The 24,209-nt window shown below is 43.3% G+C and overlaps 1 protein-coding gene across 1 annotated transcript in view; it reads right to left on the reverse strand.

The window, feature by feature from the left end:
- Positions 1-24,209, reverse strand: part of TRPC4 (transient receptor potential cation channel subfamily C member 4) — a 125,094-nt gene that overhangs the window by 48,687 nt on the left and 52,198 nt on the right. Inside the window, exon 2 of the mRNA XM_072134444.1 lies at positions 10,380-10,784. Coding sequence (XP_071990545.1) covers positions 10,380-10,760 — 381 coding nt within the window. The 5' untranslated portion in view covers positions 10,761-10,784. The remainder of the gene's footprint in view (positions 1-10,379; positions 10,785-24,209) is intronic.

Raw genomic sequence — 24,209 nt, forward strand, 5'->3', positions numbered from 1 at the left:
GGTAAAACCTATTTTTTTTACTCGAGTATAAGCCGGGTTTTGGGTTTCAGCACATTCTTTTGTGCTGAAAAACTAGGCTTATACTCGAGTATATATGGTAATCTGAAAAATGTTCACCCAGGCAACCCTTTTTCAAGGATGTTATTCACTTAGTTGGAGGGAAACTTATATTTACTCCATGCCATTCCACTTAGCCCTACCTAAATCTTACTTGCTTTTATTAAAATTCGCATATGTGATATCAATCAGGTTTATTAATGTTATGCAGTTTACCGCATGGGATTGCATTTATATTTTGATAATGTGGGCATTCTGTGATGCAGGGTTACCTAACATTTTACTTAACATTTTTATGTTTATGCTTATTTATTTATTTTTTAAAATAAAAAGTTAGGGTGTTTGAACCCAAGTTGTCTTATCCCTTATACAATATACAGAAAAGCAGCTGTATTGCAACTATACTTGCTCCTGGTTGTTATAACAACAGATTGTAGGCCCCTGAGGACGTCATAGGGGTGACAATCCCACCCAATATGTGTCATTTAAGTACCTCTTTCATGTTTCACCATAGCACTTAAATGGTTAACACTCATAATTAAATTAAAAAGAAAGACATCTATGAACATATCTATGCCAGTGTTAACTGGTGGCATATTTTTGTTTAATAATAATAATAATAATAATAATAATTTATTTATATAGTGCATATCAGATTACACAGCGCTGCACAAAGCATGTCAAATGTGTCCCTGTCCCCATAGGGCTCACAATCTAAACAACCTACCAGTATATTCTCAAGGTATTTTTGGTTCATAATGCATCAAATCAAATGGAAGATTTCCTTTAAAAAGGCTTTGTGGTCTTATATTAAAAGTCAATACATCTATCACCATTTTCAATATAGATTATCAGCAAACTAGTAGAAAGGCTTATGTATCAGCCCGTGCATTGTGTGTGGTTCACAGAAACTGCCTGAAAACTAACATGCTGAAGTATCTCCCAAATGGCAAGGAAATGTAACATAAAGTACAGTGTATTAGTCATTTGTTAAACTTTTTCACAAAACTGAGTGTAAAAGGAAAGTGAGGGGAACAGTGTAAAGGTTTTTGATAAGTGACTTCACCGTAGGAGATTATTTAAAGAAAATCTCATGCTTTCAATTACAGTGAACCTTCTCCTTGGCAGATTCCTCGTACACTAGAACATCTGTGCATTGCCCCTCATCAAGGTAAAATACCGGATTTGCTGCCAACCCTTGAGATGTAACGATACATTTACATCTCTATAGGTCCAGAACTCTCATCAATTCTATAATATTTTGTAAGGTATCATCTTCTATAGAGCCAAACACTCATTTTCTCTTCTCACAGCTCAGTTATTCCGTTCTGGCAGGCAATGTATGCTATGAGTTGGAGATGGCTGTTGGATTGAAAAAATTCCTATTGAATGTTTAGTGGAAATTCTTCTTTAAAAGAAGGCTGGGGCTTGTGCTGATTTTCTCAGAAATCAAAGGTGCGCCTTATAGTCCAGTGCGCCTTATATATGAACCATAGTTACAGACAACAGCTGCCTTGAACTGTGCACAGGTCTGCCACCTGCTGGTCATTCATCCTTATAATCAGGTGCGCCTTATAGTCCAGTCCAGTTATATATGAACCTAGACATTTTAGCAGGCATTTATTGATGGTGCGCCTTATACTGCGGTGCGCCTTATAGTCCAAAAAATACTGTATACGCCCCACCCAGACTCATGTGTTATGGTGGTCAACTGTTCTCCAGAACTTTAGAGTATGCCAGAAATGTCAAAGCTGCTGCAGCCAAACACTGGGCTCCAGTGTGAGGCCATCACAAAACAGAAACCGGAGCAGGATAAGGGAGCTTTTTTTTGCCGAGCCCTTAGCCCGGCATCATGGGAATCTCAAGGATCCTGGAAAAATCTTTGAAGGGTATTCAGTCCATTCACATTAATGGATGACGTGGCATAAATATCAAATAAATGCACACACCATGCATGGGGTATGGACTTAGATCCAGAATGGTCTCTCTTGGCCCTCACTCGTGGTGAAGTGAGTCATGGCTGCCACATCACATCAAAGCAAAGGAGGAGTGGAGACGTGAAGAATCAGTTTTTTTGCCATTCACTTTTAATGGAAGATGAAAACAAAAGAACTGTTGAACTGTGACTCCTGTAGAAGAGAATGGAGAGCACTTTCATCATTTTTTCCAACGTTTTTGGGATTTGCGCCACTTTGACAAGTCTTTAACTGGGGATTGTGTAGCACGCAACCGGATTTTGGCACAACTGCACTGGCAATCGGGGGGCGTGCCGCTGGACGATCCAACTGATTCAGACTGAGCGCGGGATTTAACTTACAAATTGTGTCACAAGACCAAGCACTTACATACACCAGGAAGAAGAAGGTGAACACCGGGGACCTGAGCGGGGAAGCGACACATGCAGGATATCGGGCGGACAATCTTAGTGAATCGTGCCAGAGTTTATTCTGATCAGACAATGCACTTTCGGGGAACGCGTCAGGACAGGTAAGTAAATGTGCCCCATTATCTATATTAAAAAAGGGAAAATCCAACAGAACTTTGCATTGACTTAACTTGTTTGACTAGAGAAACGAAAAATGTGTAAATTAAGGAAAACATTTTTAATACGATAGATGAGAACAGTTGGAAGAAAATATCCGAAATGGTGGATTACACCGCTTTACTCTCTTTGGTTGTCATCTTGTCACAAGTGAGATTATGTTTCACAGAAGACTGTTTTTCTCAGAGATAGGCAGGATCTGTATATTTCACCGCTAGAAATGATTGATTGGTGAGAAAGGTTTTCAGCTCACACAATGGTTCATTATTAACTATTCAATTCATAGGATTAACGGTGCCAAAATGTGGCATGAATATTTTATAACTTTTTTTTCACAACCATCACAATAAATCCATTTATAGCTTGTGATGTTCATCAGTCACAGTAATAGATAGAATTTGACATCCAGGTTTTCAGTGACTTAATGATAATTCATCCACAGATGAATACTTCTTCACGAAAGATGTCTATTATTGAATCATAAACATTTAATATTTCCAGCAATGCTACTAAATATGGCAAGGATCAATCATACTCTCTAGGAATCCAGAATTGTACTTTACTTAGCATCAGGCACAGAATACAATAGAAACTGTCCTTAAATGTATGATAATTGCATCAATGTTACTAGAGTAAAATTGGAAAAAATAGACATCTTTTTAGTTGCTCAGAAAATTTTTGGAAAATTGACAATGACTCCGGTCAACAAATTCTGAAATACTAGCTTTATGAAACTACAACACTCAGCCTGTACACACATATGCAGCCAGGAGTTGAAATGTAACAACAGCTGGAGTCCATTACTGGACTGACTACCAGGTGGCGCTGAAAAACACATTTACTAAGCATACGAATCGCGTTTTTCCACCGGGTTTTCAGAATTTTACCGTTTTGCACCGAATTGCCCCAGGTTTTTGGTGCACACAATCAGATTGTGTCGCATCGGCGCCGGCTTGCATGTGATGAAAAACGGGGGAGTGGCCGTCGGAAAACCAGATCCGGAATAATCGCGCTATTTAAAAAATAAAAAAGTATTGCTTGACCCACACTTACATGCACCCGGAATAGGATGGTGAACTCCGGCGGACCCCGGCACAGCAGCGACACCCGGTGGACATTGGGCGCACAGCTTTAGTGGAAGACCCGAATCCTCGTTGGAGAACGCGCCGCTGGATCACGACAGGACAGGGTAAGTAAATGAGCCCCAATGTGGCTTATTTACTAAGGGTCAGCTGATCGCGCTTCCGTCAGATTTTCGAAGTTTTCAGGATTTATGCTGCTGGGACAGGTATTTAACTGGGGATTGTGTCGCAGCTGCGGAGGTCTTCATGCGACAAAAATCGGGGGGCGTGATTTGGACTGAGCGCGGATTTTAAGATTCAAATTGTGTCACAAGATCAAGCACTTACATGCAAGATGAAGAAGAAGGTGAAGCTGAGCAGGGAAGCGACACATGCAGGATATCGGGCGTCCATTATTGTCAGACACTCTGCACTTTGTGAACTCCTCCGGACGGGTAAGTAAATGTGCCCCAATTTTCTTGATTTGTAGACAGAACATTGTATCAGGCTAGTAAAACAGGGTACAGTATGTTCATGCTTTAAGTGGAATGATGGGAAAACGTATCTTCCCAGAAACACTCATAGATACACCAACTATTCTTCCAATAAGGAGCAATCATTCCATAATTGCTATAATAAAATAGTCATAGTAGATACAAGAAAATTCTGTGACTCTGAGTTTATTAATATTTTTAGTATTGGAATCAGATGTGTATCTTTATTTCCCAGTGACTGTTATTTCTAGCTACAAAAGTTCAATCTGTGCACTTACACGCATGAATGCAAATTTCCTTAACTACATCAACGCTGGAATAAACCAGACTGCAATAACACAAAGTAGCGCAAGTCCATTTTTTTTTAATGAACTGCTTGTAGGAGATTTATAAAGGGGATTAGCTCATAATTTCAGAGGTTCAAAGTAAAGATTTGTAAGGTAACAATTTAGGTTCTGTACAAGTATGCTTCCGAATATATTATATGAAGCTGAGTGTATATGTGTGTGTGTATGTGTGTGTGTGTATGTGTGTATATGTATGTCCGCTAAAGGAATCTGCACCGTCGAATTTATAATCACCAAATTTTGCACAGCCGCTCTCCGTGACTCAGGGAACATCATAGACTCGGTTTTGAACCACCATATACAGGAGCCATTGTCTGCTTCCTGCTGTCGCAGTAAGCAACCAATCACAGCTCAGATTCTGATCCCTCTCCATAGCCGGTAAGTCTTTGCTACATATTGGCCTCCCCTCACTAATAACATATCCAGCAGCAGCAGCAGCCTCCCTTTACTAATAACATGTCCAGCAGCAGCCTCCCCCCACTAATAAGATGTCCAGTAGTGGCTTCCCTTTATTAAAAACATGTCCACCAGCAGCCTCCCTTCACTAATAATATGTGTCAGCAGTGGCCTCCCTTCACTAATAACATGTCCAGCAGTGGCCTCCCCTCACTAACATATCCAGCAGCAGCAGCCTCCCTTCACTAATAACATGTCCACCAGTGGCCTCCCTTCACTAATAACATATCCAGCAGCGGCCTCCCTTCACTAATAACATGTCCAGCAGCGGCCTCTCTTCACTAATAACATGTCCAGCAGCGGCCTCCCTTCACTACTAATGTGTGACAGCAGTGACCTCCCTTCACTAATAACATGTCCACCGGCGGCCTCCCTTCACTACTATCATGTCCAGCAGTGTCCTCCCTTCACTAATCAAATGCACAGCAGTGGCCTCCCTTCACTAATAACATGTCCACGCCGCATGTCAGCACCTGCCCAGCACCTGCGCAACCACCACCACTAGATAAACAGTTAAGACTGAACTAGATATCACAGGAGACAGAAAAAACATTAACCATCCAGGATAAACTGGGCACTTATAGGAACTAGGCACTGCCTCAGGAGGAAGGAGCAAGCAATTACAGGTCCAGAGTATTAACCCTTGCAGGACAGAATCTGAGGGGTGTGTCAGACATAAACACAAACATTAAGGCACAGTTCACACACTTTGGCACGGTCGTGACAGTATCCCCCCTTTTAAGAGGGGCCACCGGACCCTCACCATTCCCACAGAGATTGGGAGGGGGCAATGGTCCATTATCAATGGGAGCAAGAACATTATCAGAGCACAAGATTTTTTCAGAGGAATTGGTCTGAGCATCATCTTGCACAGCCTCATGCACTGGATGAGATAAGATGAAATCCCCTTCCTTGGGGCACTCAGTCCCTGGGGAAATATCAGTCTCACAGTTGAGAGGCTTGTGCAGGGTTAATGACACCACAGACTCTTTGAACAGAACTTTGAGGGTGCGTTCACACAATGCAGTTAAAACTGCATCGCAATCAGCTTTGAGGTGGTTTTAGGTGCAGTTTTGTCAATTGAACAGGTGAAAGACATGAACTGAACGAGTGAATGACATTTGTGGAGCTGGTTTCCCCTTCAAAATCAAATTCACCCATTCAGTTCATGTCTATCACCTGTTCAATTGACAAAACTGCCCCTAAAACCACCTCAAAGCTGATTGCAATGCAAATTTAACTGCAACGTGTGAACGCACCCTAACACAATCCAAAGAATACTTAGGAAACACATATAAGTACAAAGCAGGCATGAAAGTCTTGGCGGGATACACGGCGGTCCAAGGCAGGCTTGGCGGTATACACGGCGGTCCAAGGCAGGCTTGGCGGGATACACGACGGTCCAAGGCAGGCTTGGCGGGATACACGGCGGTCCAAGGCAGGCTTGGCGGGATACACGGCGGTCCAAGGCAGGCTTGGCGGGATACACGGCGGCCCAAGGCAGGCTTGGCGGGATACACGGCGGTCCAAGGCAGGCTTGGCGGGATACACGGCGGTCCAAGGCAAGCTTGGCGGGATACACGGCGGTCCAAGGCAGGCTCGGCGGGATACACGGCGGTCCAAGGCAGGCTTGGCGGGATACACGGCGGTCCAAGGCAGGCTTGGCGGGATACACGGCGGTCCAAGGCAGGCTTGGCGGGATACACGGCGGTCCAAGGCAGGCTTGGCGGGATACACGGCGGTCCAAGGCAGGCTTGGCGGGATACACGGCGGTCCAAGGCAGGCTTGGCGGGATACACGGCGGTCCAAGGCAGGCTTGGCGGGATACACGGCGGTCCAAGGCAGGCTTGGCGGGATACACGGCGGTCCAAGGCAGGCTTGGCGGGATACACGGCGGTCCAAGGCTGGCTTGGCGGGATACACGGCGGTCCAAGGCTGGCTTGGCGGGATACACGGCGGTCCAAGGCAGGCTTGGCGGGATACACGGCGGTCCAAGGCTGGCTTGGCGGGATACACGGTGGTCCAAGGCTGGCTTGGCGGGATACATGGTGGTCCAAGGCTGGCTTGGCAGGATACACAGTGGTCCAAGGGTAAGTAAGGCTGGTTAATATGTCAGCACCGGTTAAGACTGAACTAGATATCACAGGAGACAGAAAAATTAACCAGCCAGGAGTCCAGGATAAACTGGGCACTTATAGGAACTAGGCACTGCCTCAGGTGGAAGGAGCAAGCAATTACAGGTCCAGAGTATTAACTCTTGCAGGACAGAATCAGAGGGGTGTGGCAGACATAAACACAAACATTAAGGCACAGTTCACACACATATTACCGCCACCTATGGATAGTGCAGCGTTTTGGCATGGACGTGACAGCGCAACCTCCTTTCAATAATTAAATGTCCAGTAGCTCCCTCCCTTGAGGTATTTATGACATATCACATGGAATAGATTAGAAAACACCTTTCAAGGTCTATCAAAATAGAAAAAAAATAGAATATTTTCCTTGGTAGATTTTAGCTTCATGTCCTCAAGGCCTATCCTCTGCAGTAGCCATCTGATTTTTGTATATTTTTGTGAATATTTTACTGCTGATTGCCTCGCTAATTATCTTTCTAAGAATAATTTCCTGTAAAGGAAAGATGAACGGAGAAAAGGGAAAAGAACTAAAAAAATCTAAATGAATTAGCAGAGAGCCTGTAGTAAGCGCCGCACACTTTACTTAAAAAGGGTAGGCAGGTTATGTTTCTAATTATGTACAAGTTGCATTTCGCCTTCTTGGCTTTACTGTTATAAATAAAATCTTTGGAACCGGAGCTGTGAATGAATAAACAGGATATATCGTACCTAGGCACCAAGAAGATTGTGATAAATAGAAGAGTAATAATTATCTATGAACATCTAAGGAAATATTGTTATGGCATAGTCTGAACAGTATTCTCGCTTTCCAGTTGATCAGACTGTGTACCCATGTGTGTACTGTAGTCAGTCGATGGCCTTTGTCACGTATGGCACAGGAAGCCTTTAATATGCTTCAGCAACAAGGCAGGTATACAGACATCATGGGTCATGGCACTGGATCATAAGAAGGACATCGCACTGGTAGGTATTGGTTTTTAAAAAAAATATGTTTGCAGTCTCTGCCTTTGACATTTTGCTTCATACATGTCTTATAACAAGACCTTCAATATACAAAGCAGACTGTCATAAAAATTAGTAGATCAAATCAATATCCAGTGATATATTTTGTCCCCTTCTAACCACCCAGTATATTCATTGTCAAATACTGCAGGGATGATGCTTGAATATTTATGGAAAGAACAGAAATCTCTGCATAAATATGGATGACAAAATAACCAATCGTGTCAAATATTGCCAGAAAGATATATAAAAAAATATATGCAAAAAAGAAAAAAAAAACTAGTGGCTTCTGCACAGTATCACTTAATAGGATACTTTGACTGACAGGTCATTAGAATATTAAAGTCAAATATTCAATGTGAAAGTCAGAGTTAAGGGGAAAGTATCGCCTACATGTTTTCATGAAGGAAAGCCCTGTACTGAAATTGCACAGGCTATCATTGAAAAATCATCAGGGCATTGGAAAGGTGAGTATAAAAAAAATAAATGTTCATAAGAAGAAAATAAGCTGGCACTCACCAGTTAAAAAGGTGAGTATGACTTTCTTTTTTTATGTGCTGTACATACTGGGGCTGGCTATATACTGGGGGCAAGCTGAGTATATACCGGGTGCTGGTCGGCTATATATATATATATACTTGGGGCTGGCTGGCTATATACTGGGACAGGAGCTAGCTATACACTGGGTGGTAGGGGGGCTGGATAGCTATATATTGGGAGCATGTACTCGCTATGTACTTGGATTAGTCAGCTATATACTGGGGGGTATGGGCTGGCTAGCTATATGCTAAGGGTCACGAGGCTGGCTAGCTATGTACTGGGGGCAGGGGTTGGATAACTATATATCGGGGAAGAGGCTGGCTGGCTATATACTGGGGGGCAGAGGGCTGGCTGGTGATATACTGGGGCTAGGAAGCTGGCTGGTGAAATACTGGGGGGGCAAGGGGCTGGTTGGTGATATACTGGTACTTAGGGATAGACATCAAACTAAAGCTGCTGTTTACAGAATTTAGTAATATGCTTTACAGAAGCCACATGAACCATAGGAATTTGTATTCTAAGGAAGGAAGGAAGGACACTTGGGGCTGAATCACATTAGCTAACGGGACATCTGAGGTTGTAGTTTTCAGACCAAAGATATATAGATTCAGGGGAGCACAATTAGATGGAATCAACAAATCAAAGTTCTTGTACCAAGTTATATTGTTTTATAATATGATATGAAGGGGGTTCAACTGATCCCAATAACAGGGGTCTTGTTCTCACTCATTGATGGAGTGGCAGGTCAAGTGTACATCCTGCTGCTCCATTCAATATTAAGTATTGTTGGACATTGCCAACAGAGGTCAGGTTATCAGAGGAAGCCGAGCACTGTGCTTGGTAATTTCTGATGCTCCCACAATAATGAAGTGGCATTTTATATGTTTCATGAGGTAACATGTTCTTATGAAAACTGTGTTATGTATCCCTGTACCAGTGTAAGTAGTAGCATTTGGCCCTAGATACATATGTAGAAAGCTTGCTGGATTACCAAGAGAAAATAGACTCAAGCACCATTGGGAAAGTCGGGATCACGGTGCCACCAAGTCCCACAGCGCTTCAGGAAGCCATCTATCTCGCGACTCACATACACAGTACCCCATCCTAGGCTATTAGTAGTAAGAACTATATGCAACTGGACTGTACAAGTATCTTCAAGTTATCAGTAAAGGTTATTGATATACTGTCGCCCTCCTTGTCTCCCTGTGGTCCGGTCCACCTGCACCTCACCATCATCAAAGGTCATCTTGATGGAAAGCAGTAAGCACCAGGGATTGACCCAAGGGGAACTACAGTATATTACTGACCACCACAAACATCGGTGCAGCCCCTGTAAAACCACTACAGCGACCCCCAGAAGAGAGAGATTGCAGGGAAGCGCCAGAGCGTAGTCAGTCCCTGTAGAAGTCCTTTGTTTCCACTTGAGACAGCGACAAGTCAGTGGGGGTCATTTACTAAGGGCCTACAAACACCTAAACACCTACAAACTTTTCTACTACTACCAGCATCATCCTCACTCTCTTCCAACACCTGACATGCTGCAGTTGTGGCTCACAATATTGAGTTGAATGGGCCTAAATAAATTGTAAATCTTAACAAAATTTGAGTTAAGATAAGGACGGACACAGATACTAAACAGGAATCGGTGAGCGACTTCTATAGGTCTATTTTACCTATAGAAAAATAAGAAATGATATAAATAAAAAAAAGTGTAATTCCAATCAATAATAAAATAATGACCCTACCTGTTTTTCACCACTTGGCTTTTTGTGATTTAACAGCAGCTCCACTGCTCCAACCACTTCTTTCCTTATGGCGTGTAGTAAAGCATCTCCCACATAGACGTTATAACTTAGCAATAGCTCAATCAGCTCCAGGTTTTCATTTTCAATGGCAATTAATAAAGCCGTTCTCCCCAGAGGGTCAATACAATTGATATTGATTTTGAAATAAATTTCGGCTTCTATAAGCGCTTGCTTCACACTGGCGTAATCTCCTTTCTCCACTGAAATCAGGTAGGCTTTCTCATACTGCGAAAGTTCAGACTCTGAGCGTACAATGCGCAGGGGGATCCGATCTTGAAAATGAGAATTGTTACCTTTACTCTTGTAATAAAACTGAGCCATATTTTATGCCATTACTTCCTGTCTCTGGGGGGAAAAAAAGAAAACATTTGAGTAAGCATTAGCAAAGCATTGGTATTTTCTTGTAATTTTTAATATAATATCACATTTAATTTAAAAGGGTTTTCAGTTTAAGGCTTATCCTCATTATATATCATCTATACATGAATAGTGGAGATGCCATCCTACAGCACCGATCAGCAGAGAAAAATGAAAAAATGGAGGAGAAATCATAATGCACATCAACACCAAAACCTCAACCCATCAGTGACCTATGTATTATCTGCAGGAGCGCTGCTTTGCCAGTGTATAATCTGCAGGAGCACTGCTGTGCCAATGTATTATCTGGAGGAGCGCTGCTGTGCCAGCGTATTATCTGCTGGAGCGCTGCTGTGCCAGTGTATTACCTGCAGGGGCACTGCTATGACTGTGTACTACCTGTAGGAGAGCGGTTTCATCAGTGTATTATCTGCAGGAGCACTGCTGCGCCAGTGTATTATCTGCAGGAAAATAAAGTTAAGCCCAAACCACCTGGAGCTCGGGCCCCTTTAACCCTGAACCAATATCCGCCGCTAATAAACACACGGAGTCTTGTACTCAAGTTGAACATGTGGGTTGACATGAGGGTCGGCCACAGCTTTATATAAGTTAACCATCGTATAAACATTTTTTTTTATTTTTCTGTATTATTTTCCAAAACATAAATTGAACAAATAAACATATGTAAAAAACAGCATACATAAAGTGCGAAACCTTCCCACCTGTATGCCGGCCAGCCAATAGCCCCAACTATCCGACAGATGTGACAAATGTGATGACGAAAACACCTTAAACAAAGGGAGGGCGGGTGGGAAACGCCAACCAGAAAGAGAGTGAGTGATGGCTGCAGCTTATATTTAAGCTATGCTCACCAACGACGCAGGCCCGCCCCTAGTCATGTAGTCCCCACCACCATAGCATACACAGGAAATCAGAAAGGAAGGGAAAATCACCTCAGTCAAAGGGGCCTTATTCATGAACTTAAACCCCACTAGCTAAGACCCCCTTTGTGCAGTCATTAGCCCAACGGCTATACGCCTCCTGGCTTGCAAGGAGCGCTGCTGTGCCAGTGTATTATCTGAAGGAGCGCTGCTGTGCCAGTGTATTATCCACAGGAGCGCTGCTGTGCCAGTGTATTATCTGCTGGAGCGCTGCTGTGCCAGTGTATTATCTGCAGGAGCACTGCTGTGCCAGCTTATTATCTGCAGGAGCGCTGCTGTGCCGATGTTTGATCTGCAGGAGCACTGCTGTGTCAGCGTATTATCTGCAGGAGCACTGCTGTGCCAGTGTATTATCTGCAGGAGCACTGCTGTGCCAGCGTATTATCTGCAGGAGCACTGCTGTGCCAGTGTATTATCTGCAGGAGCACTGCTGTGCCAGTGTACTATCTGCAGGAGCACTGCTGTGCCAGTATATTATCTGCAGGAGCACTGCTGTGTCAGCGTATTATCTGCAGGAGCACTGCTGTGCCAGCGTATTATCTGCAGGAGCACTGCTATGACTGTGTACTACCTGTAGGAGAGCTGTTTCATCAGTGTATTATTATCTGCAGGAGCACTGCTCTGCCAGTGTATTATCTGCAGGAGTGCTGCTGTGCCAGTGTATTAAATGCAGGAGCACTGCTGTGCCAGTGTATTGTCTGCAGGAGCACTACTGTGCCAGTGTATTATCTGCAGGAGCACTGTTGTGCCAGTGTATTATCTGCAGGAGCACTGCTGTGCCAGTGTACTATCTGCAGGAGCACTGCTGTGCCAGTGTATTATCTGCAGGAGCACTGCTGTGTCAGCGTATTATCTGCAGGAGCACTGCTGTGCCAGTGTATTATCTGCAGGAGCACTGCTGTGCCAGCGTATTATCTGCAGGAGCACTGCTATGACTGTGTACTACCTGTAGGAGAGCTGTTTCATCAGTGTATTATCTGCAGGAGCACTGCTCTGCCAGTGTATTATCTGCAGGAGTGCTGCTGTGCCAGTGTATTAAATGCAGGAGCACTGCTGTGCCAGTGTATTGTCTGCAGGAGCACTACTGTGCCAGTGTATTATCTGCAGGAGTGCTGCTGCGCCAGTGTATTATCTGCAGGAGCACTGCTGTGCCAGTGTATTATCTGGAGGAGCGCTGCTGTGCCAATGTATTGTTTACAGGAGCACTGCTGTGCCAATGTATTATCTGCAGGAGCACTGCTGTGCCAGTGCATTATCTGCAGGAGTGCTGCTGTGCCAGTGTATTATCTGCAGGAGCACTGCTGTGCCAGTGCATTATCTGCAGGAGTGCTGCTGTGCCAGTGTATTATCTGCAGGAGCACTGCTGTGCCAGTGTATTATCTGCAGGAGCACTGCTGTGCCAGTGTATTACCTGCAGGAGCAGAGCTGTGCCAGTGTATTATCTGCAGGAGTACTGCTGTGCCAGTGTATTTTACCGCAGGAGCACTGCTGTGCCAGTGTATTATCTGCAGGAGTGCTGCTGTGCCAGTGTATTATCTGCAGGAGCACTGCTGTGCCAGTGTATTATCTGCAGGAGCACTGCTGTGCCAGTGTATTACCTGCAGGAGCAGAGCTGTGCCAGTGTATTATCTGCAGGAGTACTGCTGTGCCAGTGTATTTTACCGCAGGAGCACTGCTGTGCCAGTGTATTATCTGCAGGAGTACTGCTGTGCCAGTGTATTATCTGGAGGAGCGCTGCTGTGCCAGTGTATTATCTGCAGAGTACTGCTATGCCAGTGTATTATCTGCAGGAGTGCTGCTGTGCCAGTGTATTATCTGCAGGAGCACTGCTGTGCCAGTGTATTATCTGGAGGAGCGCTGCTGTGCCAATGTATTGTTTTCAGGAGCGTGCTGTGCCAATGTATTATCTGCAGGAGCGCTGCTGTACAAGTGTATTATCTGGAGGAGCGCTTCTGTGCCAATGTATTGTTTGCAGGAGCTCTGCTGTGCCAGTGTACTTTCTGCAGGAGCGCTGCTGCTGTTTCAGTGTATTATATGCAGGAGCACTGCTGTGCCAGTGTATTATCTGCAGGAGTGCTGCTGTGCCAGTGTATTATCTGTTGGAGCACTGCTGTGCCAGATTATTATCTGGAGAAGCGCTGCTGTGCCAGTGTATTATCTGCAGGAGTGCTGCTGTGCCAGTGTACTATCTGAAGGAGCGCTGCTTTGCCAGTGTATTATCTGCAGGAGCGCTGCTGTGCCAGTGTATTATCTGCAGGAGCGCTGCTGTGCCAGCGTATTATCTGCAGGAGCACTGCTGTGCCAGTGTATTATCTGCAGGAGCACTGCTGTGCCAGTGTATTGTCTGAAGGAGCACTTCTATGACTGTGTACTACCTGTAGGAGAGCTGTTGCCCCAGTGTATTATCTGCAGGAGCGCTGCTGTGCCAGTGTATTACCTGCAGGAGCACTGTTGTGCCAGTGTATTTTCCGCAGGAGCGCTGCTGTGCCAGTGTATTATCTGCTGGAGTACTGCTGTGCCAGTGTATTATCTGCTGGAGCACTGCTGTGCCAGTGTACTATCTGCAGGAGCACTGCTGTGCCAATGTACTATCTGCAGGAGCACTGCTGTGCCAATGTATTATGTAGCAGCTACATCAATTCTAAAATGCCAATACGTAAAGTATTCAGGCATCAAGTGGTGGAAAGAGATGAAAACGGTGGTAAGATGAGCGAAGATAGAAGTGAGTAAAAGAGGATACTCAAATATCGTTGCGCAGTATAGCCTGGCAGGCCCTAACACATAGGGAGGGGTTCCTGGTATACCCAAATATCTTCAACTCAGAGCCGCAGTCCTAAATGATTACCACCTCGACTGGAACCTAAATGGGCACACCGTCGGTAAACATCAAAATCTCAATCAAAGAGAAATTATCTGTGTGTCCCAGAAGCTGACAATCAGAGAGAACGGAAGGTATCTTGGTCAAGGTATTCCAAAATATCCTGGTCATGAAATCCCCACATGAAATGTTTCGCCTGATGACTCATCAGGGGCGTAATTATTGACCCCATCCATGTTTGAGGCAGTGGCCTATCAATTAATGGACCATAGTAATGCTATTAGCTAGGCAGATAGAAGGCTTAAAGCATAATTTGTAGGGGTGTTAGGGCCGCCAGAAAGCGGCACACCTACTACACAAAAAGTATATAAATGATGATGACAAATATTGGATCATTATAGATTGTCTTGTCTTTTAACTGTTTAGTCCCGGAAAAAGAACCGGGAAAAAGTACATGTAAAAGTATTTAAAACAGTTGATATATCATATATAGTCCAGGGCATTTTAGACAATGGGGTTTATTTACTAAGGGCCCTGCGGCCGCATTTTCACCGGGTTTTCTGACTTTTTTGGGATCTGCTGGATTTAACATTTAAATTGTGTCACAATACCAAGCACTTACATGCACCAGGAAGAAGAAGGTGAACTCCGGCGGACCTGAGCATAGAAGCGACACATGCAAGAAATCGGGCGCACGATCTTAGTGAATCGCGGCAGCTGAGCAGGATTGTCGGACAACGCACCTCAGGGATCGTGCAGGGCCAGGTAAGTAAATGTGCCCCAATGTTCTGCTACAAATTTTGGATGCATTTAGCTTAGTATATCTCCCCGTGTAAGTACGGTAAGTTGGTTACTGTAGCTGTTTCTTCCCCACATGAACTGTTTTGTTACATCCATAATTATGTGATATTATATAATTGTTATTACTGATTCACTGCCAGATGCTATGTTATTGCAATGTAATATCAGCACTTTTCTAAATAGTCAGTGGAGCAGACCGATCCCTTATGTTGTATAATACAGACGTGTTATGTATTGGTTGTGACTACAGAATGAGGCTGGCTGGGTCTTTGTCCTGGAAATTGGTATATAACCCCCTTTAGTCCTTTCCATGAAAAGCTCCACATTTTTTATAAATGATTTCATCTTCCCTCACCTGTCCTGTTACCTAAGCTCAGGCAGCAATGAAAGCAATATTTCAAAAGATTTGTTTAAAGCAAATCAGAAAAAACTCAGATTTGTACTGAGTCTATGAACCTACAAATAGATCTGCCCAGCTCTAGATTTACCACTCAACGACATGGCAAAGGCGACATTGGAAGGGAACCCTACATAGAATAACCCTTCATCTCTAAAAGGTTGAAGTCACCTGAGATTACAGTGAGCAAAAACCTAAGTGACCCAAGATGTGATCATGATGACAACATAAATGTCCTGTTGTAAGTCATGTGGGTGCCTGTGGGTCATAAGATGACCAGCCAGTTGAGAACTGCTACAGGCTGAGAGGGAAATGCCTACCAATAGGGACAAGCAGACCCATTTAAGTTCTTAAAAATTCCTTTTCGGACCCAGGTTTTGGTACTGAACCCAGAGCAGCACCATGCCACCAGTAACACCCCCAATCTGTGCTGGCATTGATCGTGTGTGTCATTACATTAACACTACCGTTGCCCGCCGTACCGTAGCACGGCGGGAACACTGCAGTGCTGGGGAGAGGAGGAGGGGGAGAGTGCCTAACATAGAACCCGGCACCGTATTCTGTTGAAAGATAGGACATGTTCTATCTTTCTGCTGGGTACAGAGAGGTACGGTGCCGCGCATGTGCTGCAACGTACTGCTCCCGTATAGTGCCGCGAGGCCATTGTGATGGATGGGGGACGTATATATAGCGCATATATGTCAGCCATACGGCATATAAGTTGGCTCTCTTCTGGACAACGTTTCCCAACCTCCCTCCTTTTGTTTGATGGGTTTTTCGGTAATACACTATGTTGTCACACCTGGCGTATCGGTACGGGTTGTCGCCTACATGCCCATTGGCTGGCCGGCATACAGATGGGGGGATTTTGCAGTGAATGTTCTTGTTGACAAATATGTGTTTAATTGTTTAACCCCTTAAGGACGGAGGGTTTTTCGCCTCATTTCTCGCTCTCCAACTTCAAAAATCCATAACTTTTTCATTTTTCCGTGTACAGACCTGTGTGAGGGCTTATTTTGTGCGTAACAAATTTTACTTTCCCGTAATGTTATTTATTTTAACATGCCGTGTACTGCGAAGCTGAAAAAAAATTCCAAATGTGGAAAAATTGAAAAAAAACTGCACGTGCGTCACGTTCTTGTGGGCTCAGTTTTTACGACTTTCACTCTTCGCTCCAAATAACATGCCTACTTTATTCTTTGGTTCGGTGCGATCGCGGTGATACCAAATTTATACAGGTTTTATTGTGTTTTAATACATTTTCAAAAATTAAACGAATGTGTACAAAAAAGAAAAAAAATTTTTTGCCATCTTCTGACGCTAATAACTTTTTCATACTTTGGCGCACGGAGATGTGTGAGGGTTCATTTTTTGCGAAATGAAGTGACGTTTTCATTGCTACCATTTTGAGGTCTGTGCGACATTTTGATCATTTTTTATTTCATTTTTTATGTTATGTAAAAAGGTGTAAAAGTCGCATTTCGGACATTTGGGCGCCATTTCCCGCCTCGGAGGTCACCGCCGGCCGTAACCGTTTTTATATTTTGATAGATCGGGCATTTTGGGACGCGGCGATATCTAATATGTCTGTGATTTTTACTGTTTGTTATGTTTTATATCCGTTCTAGGGAAAGGGGGGTGATTTGAACTTTTAATATTTTATTAATTTTTTTTATTTTTTAAACTTTTTTTTTTCACTATCTTTTAGACCATCTAGGGTACATTAACCCTAGATGGTCAGATCGCTGCTACCATATACTGCAATACTTCTGTATTGAAATATATGGCATTTTTGCAGCACATTCATTACAATGAGCCACTGGCGACCCCACTATCAGGAACCTAACTGATAGTCCCTGAGTGACCCTACATCATGACAGGAAACTTACTTCGTCTGGCAGCTGCTGGATGGTGGAGCGGACAGGTAACCGGAATACAGGAATAGACCAGTGTTCACACTGGTAACAGAATACAAACACAGGACTGAACAGGTAACCGGAATACAGGAATAGACCAGTGTTCACACTGGTAACAGAATACAAACACAGGACTGAACAGGTAACCGGAATACAGGAATAGACCAGTGTTCACACTGGTACACAGAATACAGACACAGGACTGAGACAGGGACAAAACAACAGATATATACAGGTCTACAGGCAGATAATCATAGGTCAGATCCAGATACAGGTACAGGCGGGATATACACAGGTCAGGTCAAGATCAAACAGGGTTATATACAGGTCAGGTCAAGATCAAGCGGGTAATATACAGGTCAGGTAAAGATACAGGCAGACAAACGGAGACAGTAAAACTGAACTAGAAACACAGGGAAGACAAGACTCAAAATAACCAGCAAGGTATGATGGGAATGGGCAGGTATATAAGGCCGATCGCGGACTGGGGAAACTGTCCATCAAGCTAGTAACCCTTGCTGGGCAGGACAGAAATGCAAGGAGCTGGGTGTGGCTCAGTTAATCCAAACACAAGCAGTAAGCCACAGTTCACACAGAAATAAACACCTCTATACCGCCATAGGCACGGACGTTACAATGTCTTTGGGAGTATTATCATAATTGGTGGGTGTTGGTTTGGGGTTGAAGAGGCCTGCGCTCATAGTGGTCTGGGCTAAATTTTATTTGTGCAGTCATATATATCACCATTATGTCATACAGTAAGGCCTCTTCCACACTAGCGTTGCGTTTCACGTCAGGGTGCAATGCGTGAAAAACTGACGTTTTTGCCTGCGTTTTTGTTCCATTTTTCCTTGGAGTAATTAGCGTTTTTGCGTTTTTCACACGCGTGTTGTTAGCGTTGTTTTGCGTTTTCGGTGCATTTTTCACGCGCGATTCAATGGGAGACTCGAGCATTTTTCAAAGGGACCATGGTTTGGGATTAAAATGTGTTATTTAATTGAAAAATAATGTCTTCTGATAAATTGCAAACATCTGCGATCTATTCTTCACTGTTCCGCGCGTATATTATCTCCCGACAAGTTAGCAGATGTGAAGAACAGTGAAGAATAGAATAAAAACATTGAACACAGTGAACACAGTGAACACAGGATCATTTAAGATAAAAACACAGTGCAGAACACAGTGCAGAATAGATTACAGATGTTCGGCACATCTGCTTACTTGTCGGGAGATACGCGCGGAACGGCGCGAACAAAATAGCATGTGAAGAACAATATATATGTGTGTGAAGAACACATTGCAGATGTTTAAATACATCTGCAATGTGTTCTACACACATATATATTGTTCTTCACATGCTATTTTGTTCGCGCCGTTCCGCGCGTATCTCCCGACAAGTAAGCAGATGTGCCGAACATCTGTAATCTATTCTGCACTGTGTTCTGCACTGTGTTTTTCTCTTAAATGATCCTGTGTTCACTGTGTTCAATGTTTTTATTCTATTCTTCACTGTTCTTCATTGTGTTTTTTTAATTAAATGCTCGATCGCGAGCAGGGGAAATACTGTTATTCTGGTCACCTAGCAACCCTTACGTTTAAAACGCATTGCACTCGCATTGCACTTGCAATGATTGCGAGTGCAATGCGTTCTTGATGCATCTCCATAGACTTGAATGGGGCGTGAAAATCGCGCGTGACCCGCAAAAATAGAGCATGCTGCGATTTTGACGCGCGTGAAAACGAACGCAAGCACGCGCGTTAAAAACAACGCTAATGGAGAAAGACCCATTGAATACAATGGGACAGAGTGCAATGCGAGTTCTGCGCGTCAAAAGCACGCGCAGAACTCGCGCGTTAAAAAACGCCAGTGTAGAAGGGGCTTAAATAAATAGTTATGTTTTATAATGCTATGTAAGTCTCCGGCGCTTTACAGATCATGGGGTACATGTACAGAGTTTCTACAACATTACAGAGTAATAACATGGTCAGGTGGAACAATAACAATAAGGATGCTGCTCTAACGTACTGTCATATTTATGTACTTAGTTTGGTTCTGGTGCTGTATTGATGCACTGAGCTTGGTTCTGTATTTGTGTACCGAGCTTTGCCCTAGATCTGTATTTATTAACTTATCTTGGCTATATGACTGTACAGGCGGTCCCCTACTTAAGAACACTCGACTTACATACGACCCCTAGTTACAAACGGACCTGTGGATATTGGTAATTTATTGTGCTTTATTCCTAGGCTACAATATACAGCTGTAACAGTTATCACAGGAGTCTGTAATGAAGCTTTAGCGTTAATCCTGGTTCTGATGACAACCCAACATTTTTAAAATCCAATTGTCACAGAGACCAAAAAAGTTCTGGCTGGGATTACAATGATAAAATATACAATTCCGACTTACATACAAATTCAACTTAAGAACAAACCTACAGACCCTATCTTGTATGTAACCAGGGGACTGCCTGTATTTATGTAATGAGCTTGCTTCTGGTGCTGTATTTTTCGTATCTAAGATACGCCATTTAAATAGGTTTTTAATGTGTATATTCATATCACGTATAGAAGTCCTCACAGACTAAGGTGAGATTTGACAGAAATGTCTGAGGTAAAACTGTTCTAGCTTACCATTGAAACCAATCAGAGCTCAGCTTTCATTTTATAAACAGCTATGGAAAAATGAAAGCTGACCTCTGATTGGTTGTTATGGGCAACTAGAACCGTTCTGGTTTCAGACACTTCTGTTAAATCTCCCCCATAGGGGATATATAATTCTTATATTCTTATATAACACTGTAGACTGTACAAGCCAAACGTTACAATAATAACTAATAAAGCACACATTATATGTGATTTCTCAATTTTCTCCAGTTCTGCTCCTTATTTTGCTATTCCCACATGTGGTACATTGTGTGTTTACATCTGCAGTGATATTATTTTCCTAATTAAAGAGTAAACTATAGAAAACACAGTAATCCCTATATACCCGACAAGATGTAACAGCGCACTATTACACAGCTCGTGACTGCGAACAGCACATCGGTGACTCAGATCTACGACTGAAATAACATTTCAACCCACAGAATCCCACAACCCCCTGTGCCTCAGATAGAAATCTCTGTCTGTGAATTCCATCAATGCCTCGAAGAGTATTCTATTATTGATTTTCCAACAACAAAAAAAGCATACGACAAAAAACTGAATTCTGGTTAGAACATGGTTGTGTTAACAACCATAAAATAATATCTATATTTGAGTCAATATTGAACTGAAAGGACAGCATATTAATATGAATGAGCTGCACATACTAATAAAAAAGGATGCCTAGCCCTCTGCCAATTATGATACTGAGAAAAGCCTATCTATATTGGAACATATTATAAAGCTCTGCCACACTATGGCATGTAGTGGTATGATGGCTGATGGTCCGGTGTATTCATGAGGGGGCGGTGACTGCAGCATCGAACCAAACAGTCACTGCCATCATCTTCTGTGGAGGTGGCGGTGGCAGTGGAGAAGCAGACGAGAAGGGAGTGTCTGGACCACCCCCTCATGAATACGCCAGACTGCCGGAAGATGGGTCCTGCGATCGGACTGCTACATGCACAGAGCTTTATAATATGTTCCCATATAGATAGGCTTTTCTTATTACCATATTTGGAAGAGGGCTAGGGGTCTGTTTTTATTAGTATGTGCAGCTCGTTTGCATTAATCTGCTGACAGGTGTCCTTAAAGAGGACCTGTCACCCATAATTTCAGCACTAGGAGCTGCTTACTAAAGTAAGCTGCTCCTAGTGCTTAAACAAACGCCGCAGTGATAGCGTTACCAGAAACCTCTGGTAACACTATTTAACACTGTGGCACAGTACAATGTATTCATGAGGGGGCGGGGTTGGGGCGTCGTTTGGGGCGGTTACAGCTGCATGACGTGCGGCATCCACCTGTGGCCTATGGAGTGAGCCGAGTGGTCCGGGGAAAAGGCAGCACCTCGGACCGCCCCCTCATGAATACATCGGACCGCTTTTTTCGAGCGGTCTGACGATTACATTGTACTCCACCGCAGTGTTTGATAGCGTTACCGGAGGTTACGCACTGTTTCAGTTACTTTAGTAAGCAGCTCTTAGTGCCGAAATTATGGGTGACAGGTCCTCTTTAAAGTATCACACACTGTAATTGACGCCACTTGTTTTGCTGCTGATACTTTTAAGCTGATATAGTGTGATATAATGCATTCGCTTTATATACCCACATGAGATTTCATACGTATTTTACTATATTGTATTGATCATTCCTAATGTCTTAATTAGAGATGAGCGGACCTGTACTTCCTGTTCAGGTTGAGGGTACGGGTGTTCCCCCACGTGATTTAGACATATTGCCGCCTTGGATGCCGAACAGCCAATCCTGCATATTAATGCCCCTTAGCCAATCACAGGCCAAGGCTAGCAGCTAGGGGCATTAATTCGATGGATTGGCTGCTGAACAGCGGGGTGCACCCAAACCCTAGTCATAATGCCCATCATAATACCCTTCATTTACATAGTTCTTAGTTCTGTCATTCTCCACTTGAATTTTCACAATAAAATCTCCATAAATATGTCTCATAAAATAACTTTTTTAGCTTCTTCCCATTGCCCCATGTGTAATGTCATTACAGAGAGTCTTCAGGGAACGTTTTATGAATACAGACAAGAACTGAACAACAAACACATGCACCCTCCAATAAATCGAAATGCGTCATTAAGTGTTTCAGTGTTTTAGATCATTAGTAATCAGGACGAGATGCAGACAGCAGCTTCCACTGATGGAACTCACAGACCCGGCAAGACAGAGGAGACAGCAATGTCCAGCGCGTTGTGCCTACAGGCAAAGTCACATGAATCTCCTCACTGTCACTCACTATTACATAATATGCAATGGCAAAGATAAATGCTAATATTCTCGCCAGGATAAATATGCAACAAAACCCAATCCTTTTATGATTAACTATCCCACGGCTTTATTAAATCCAAGTATAAATATGTGGTAGGATTTAGTGTCACACATCAGTAATGCTTAATAATAGCATTACCCAGGCACCTACCATCAGGAATATTCTATCTGAAGTATTCCTGATGGTAGATTCTGTCTTCTATACTCATTCCTGTTTCTCTATTATCCTGTAACCTAATCTAAGTAACTTGAAATTTTTGTTTATGCAAATTAGCTTTAGAGGCTACTGGGGCATGTCCAATCACCGGCAGCTGAGACTACTCCACGCCCCAGTAGCCTCTTGCTCCTCTGCCATAGGTGGGCAGTAATTTCCGTTTCGGTTTACGTCTTCAGTGCAGCCCGGCACATGTGCGTTGATGGGTTGATGGCTTTATCAAAGACACATCGCTGCTCAACACAGGTATCAACCAGAAACCGGAGCGTTATTTGTTTGTTTGTCCAGTTTAATTTCCTTATTTTGGCATAGGGAGGCATTGTGGTTCTCATGTGTCACCTAAGAAATGCAAGGGAAAGCAGGCAGGGATATGGGGGGCTGGAGTTTAAGGCGAACTGTCTGGTTTGTCATTTCTATTGTCACTGAGTCCAGTGTCCCTATTATATCCACATTCACCTTACATGCTTATCAATTTCCACCAAAATGAGTGCATTCCTCTACAATTGATCTAGTTTGTGGTCACCTTAAAACATTTATTAAAATTTTGAGTCAATAAACTATCATCAAGAGCCAGAATCCAAATCACTCTGTAAACGTATTCTATTAGACATATCTCTGCATGTACAGTATATGTACCTCTGTTTACATTCTTTGAAAGATGCAGTCTTCCCCCATTCACAGCATGCTGCTCTCAGCATATAAACACACAGCTGCCATCTCTCCACCTATCAACCTCTCCACCTATCCACCTATTCACCAGAACTCAGAGATGTAAAGAAAAAAGCATTGGGGGTCTGCAAAAGTATGTAGCAGTAATGCTTAATCACTTGATGAACATTTAGGGATTATTTACAAGACAGTAAAGGCAAGTGGGAAAGTTATGTAAAGCAGTGACCAACCCCTCTAACATTAATGTAGTAGCTGTAGCACCCTAACCAAGGATTCCCTGGACCCTCCAAGGTCCTGAAGTTTTTGGGTTCCTTAGATGTTAGTTTTGTATCATTACAAAGTACTGAATGAATGGCATATCTTATTCCACTGCTGTTGAACAGCTGAACACTTTAGCAACTTGTTGTTAACTCTTTCTTAAATCCAAATAACTGTATGAACCCCAGAAGTTTATATGGGAATTAACTCATACTAGCCAAAGGGGAGAGAAGTTTTTACTTTACAAAACATAGAACCCCCCCCCCCAAAGAAAATATAAGGTTACCTCCCCCTTGGCTAGAATGAAATAATTCACATGTGGAATTAGAATTTGGTTGAAGGGAAGCTAAACAAGATTCTTGACCAGTTTCACATTGGTATAACCTTTGATGAGTTAATTGCTTGTTATCACATGTAAGGGAATTGATGATAGAGTCAAGATAACCCAATCGGGAAACCAT

The sequence above is a fragment of the Engystomops pustulosus genome, chromosome 2 (assembly GCF_040894005.1).
Source record: "Engystomops pustulosus chromosome 2, aEngPut4.maternal, whole genome shotgun sequence".
In the NCBI taxonomy this organism is placed as follows: domain Eukaryota; kingdom Metazoa; phylum Chordata; class Amphibia; order Anura; family Leptodactylidae; genus Engystomops; species Engystomops pustulosus.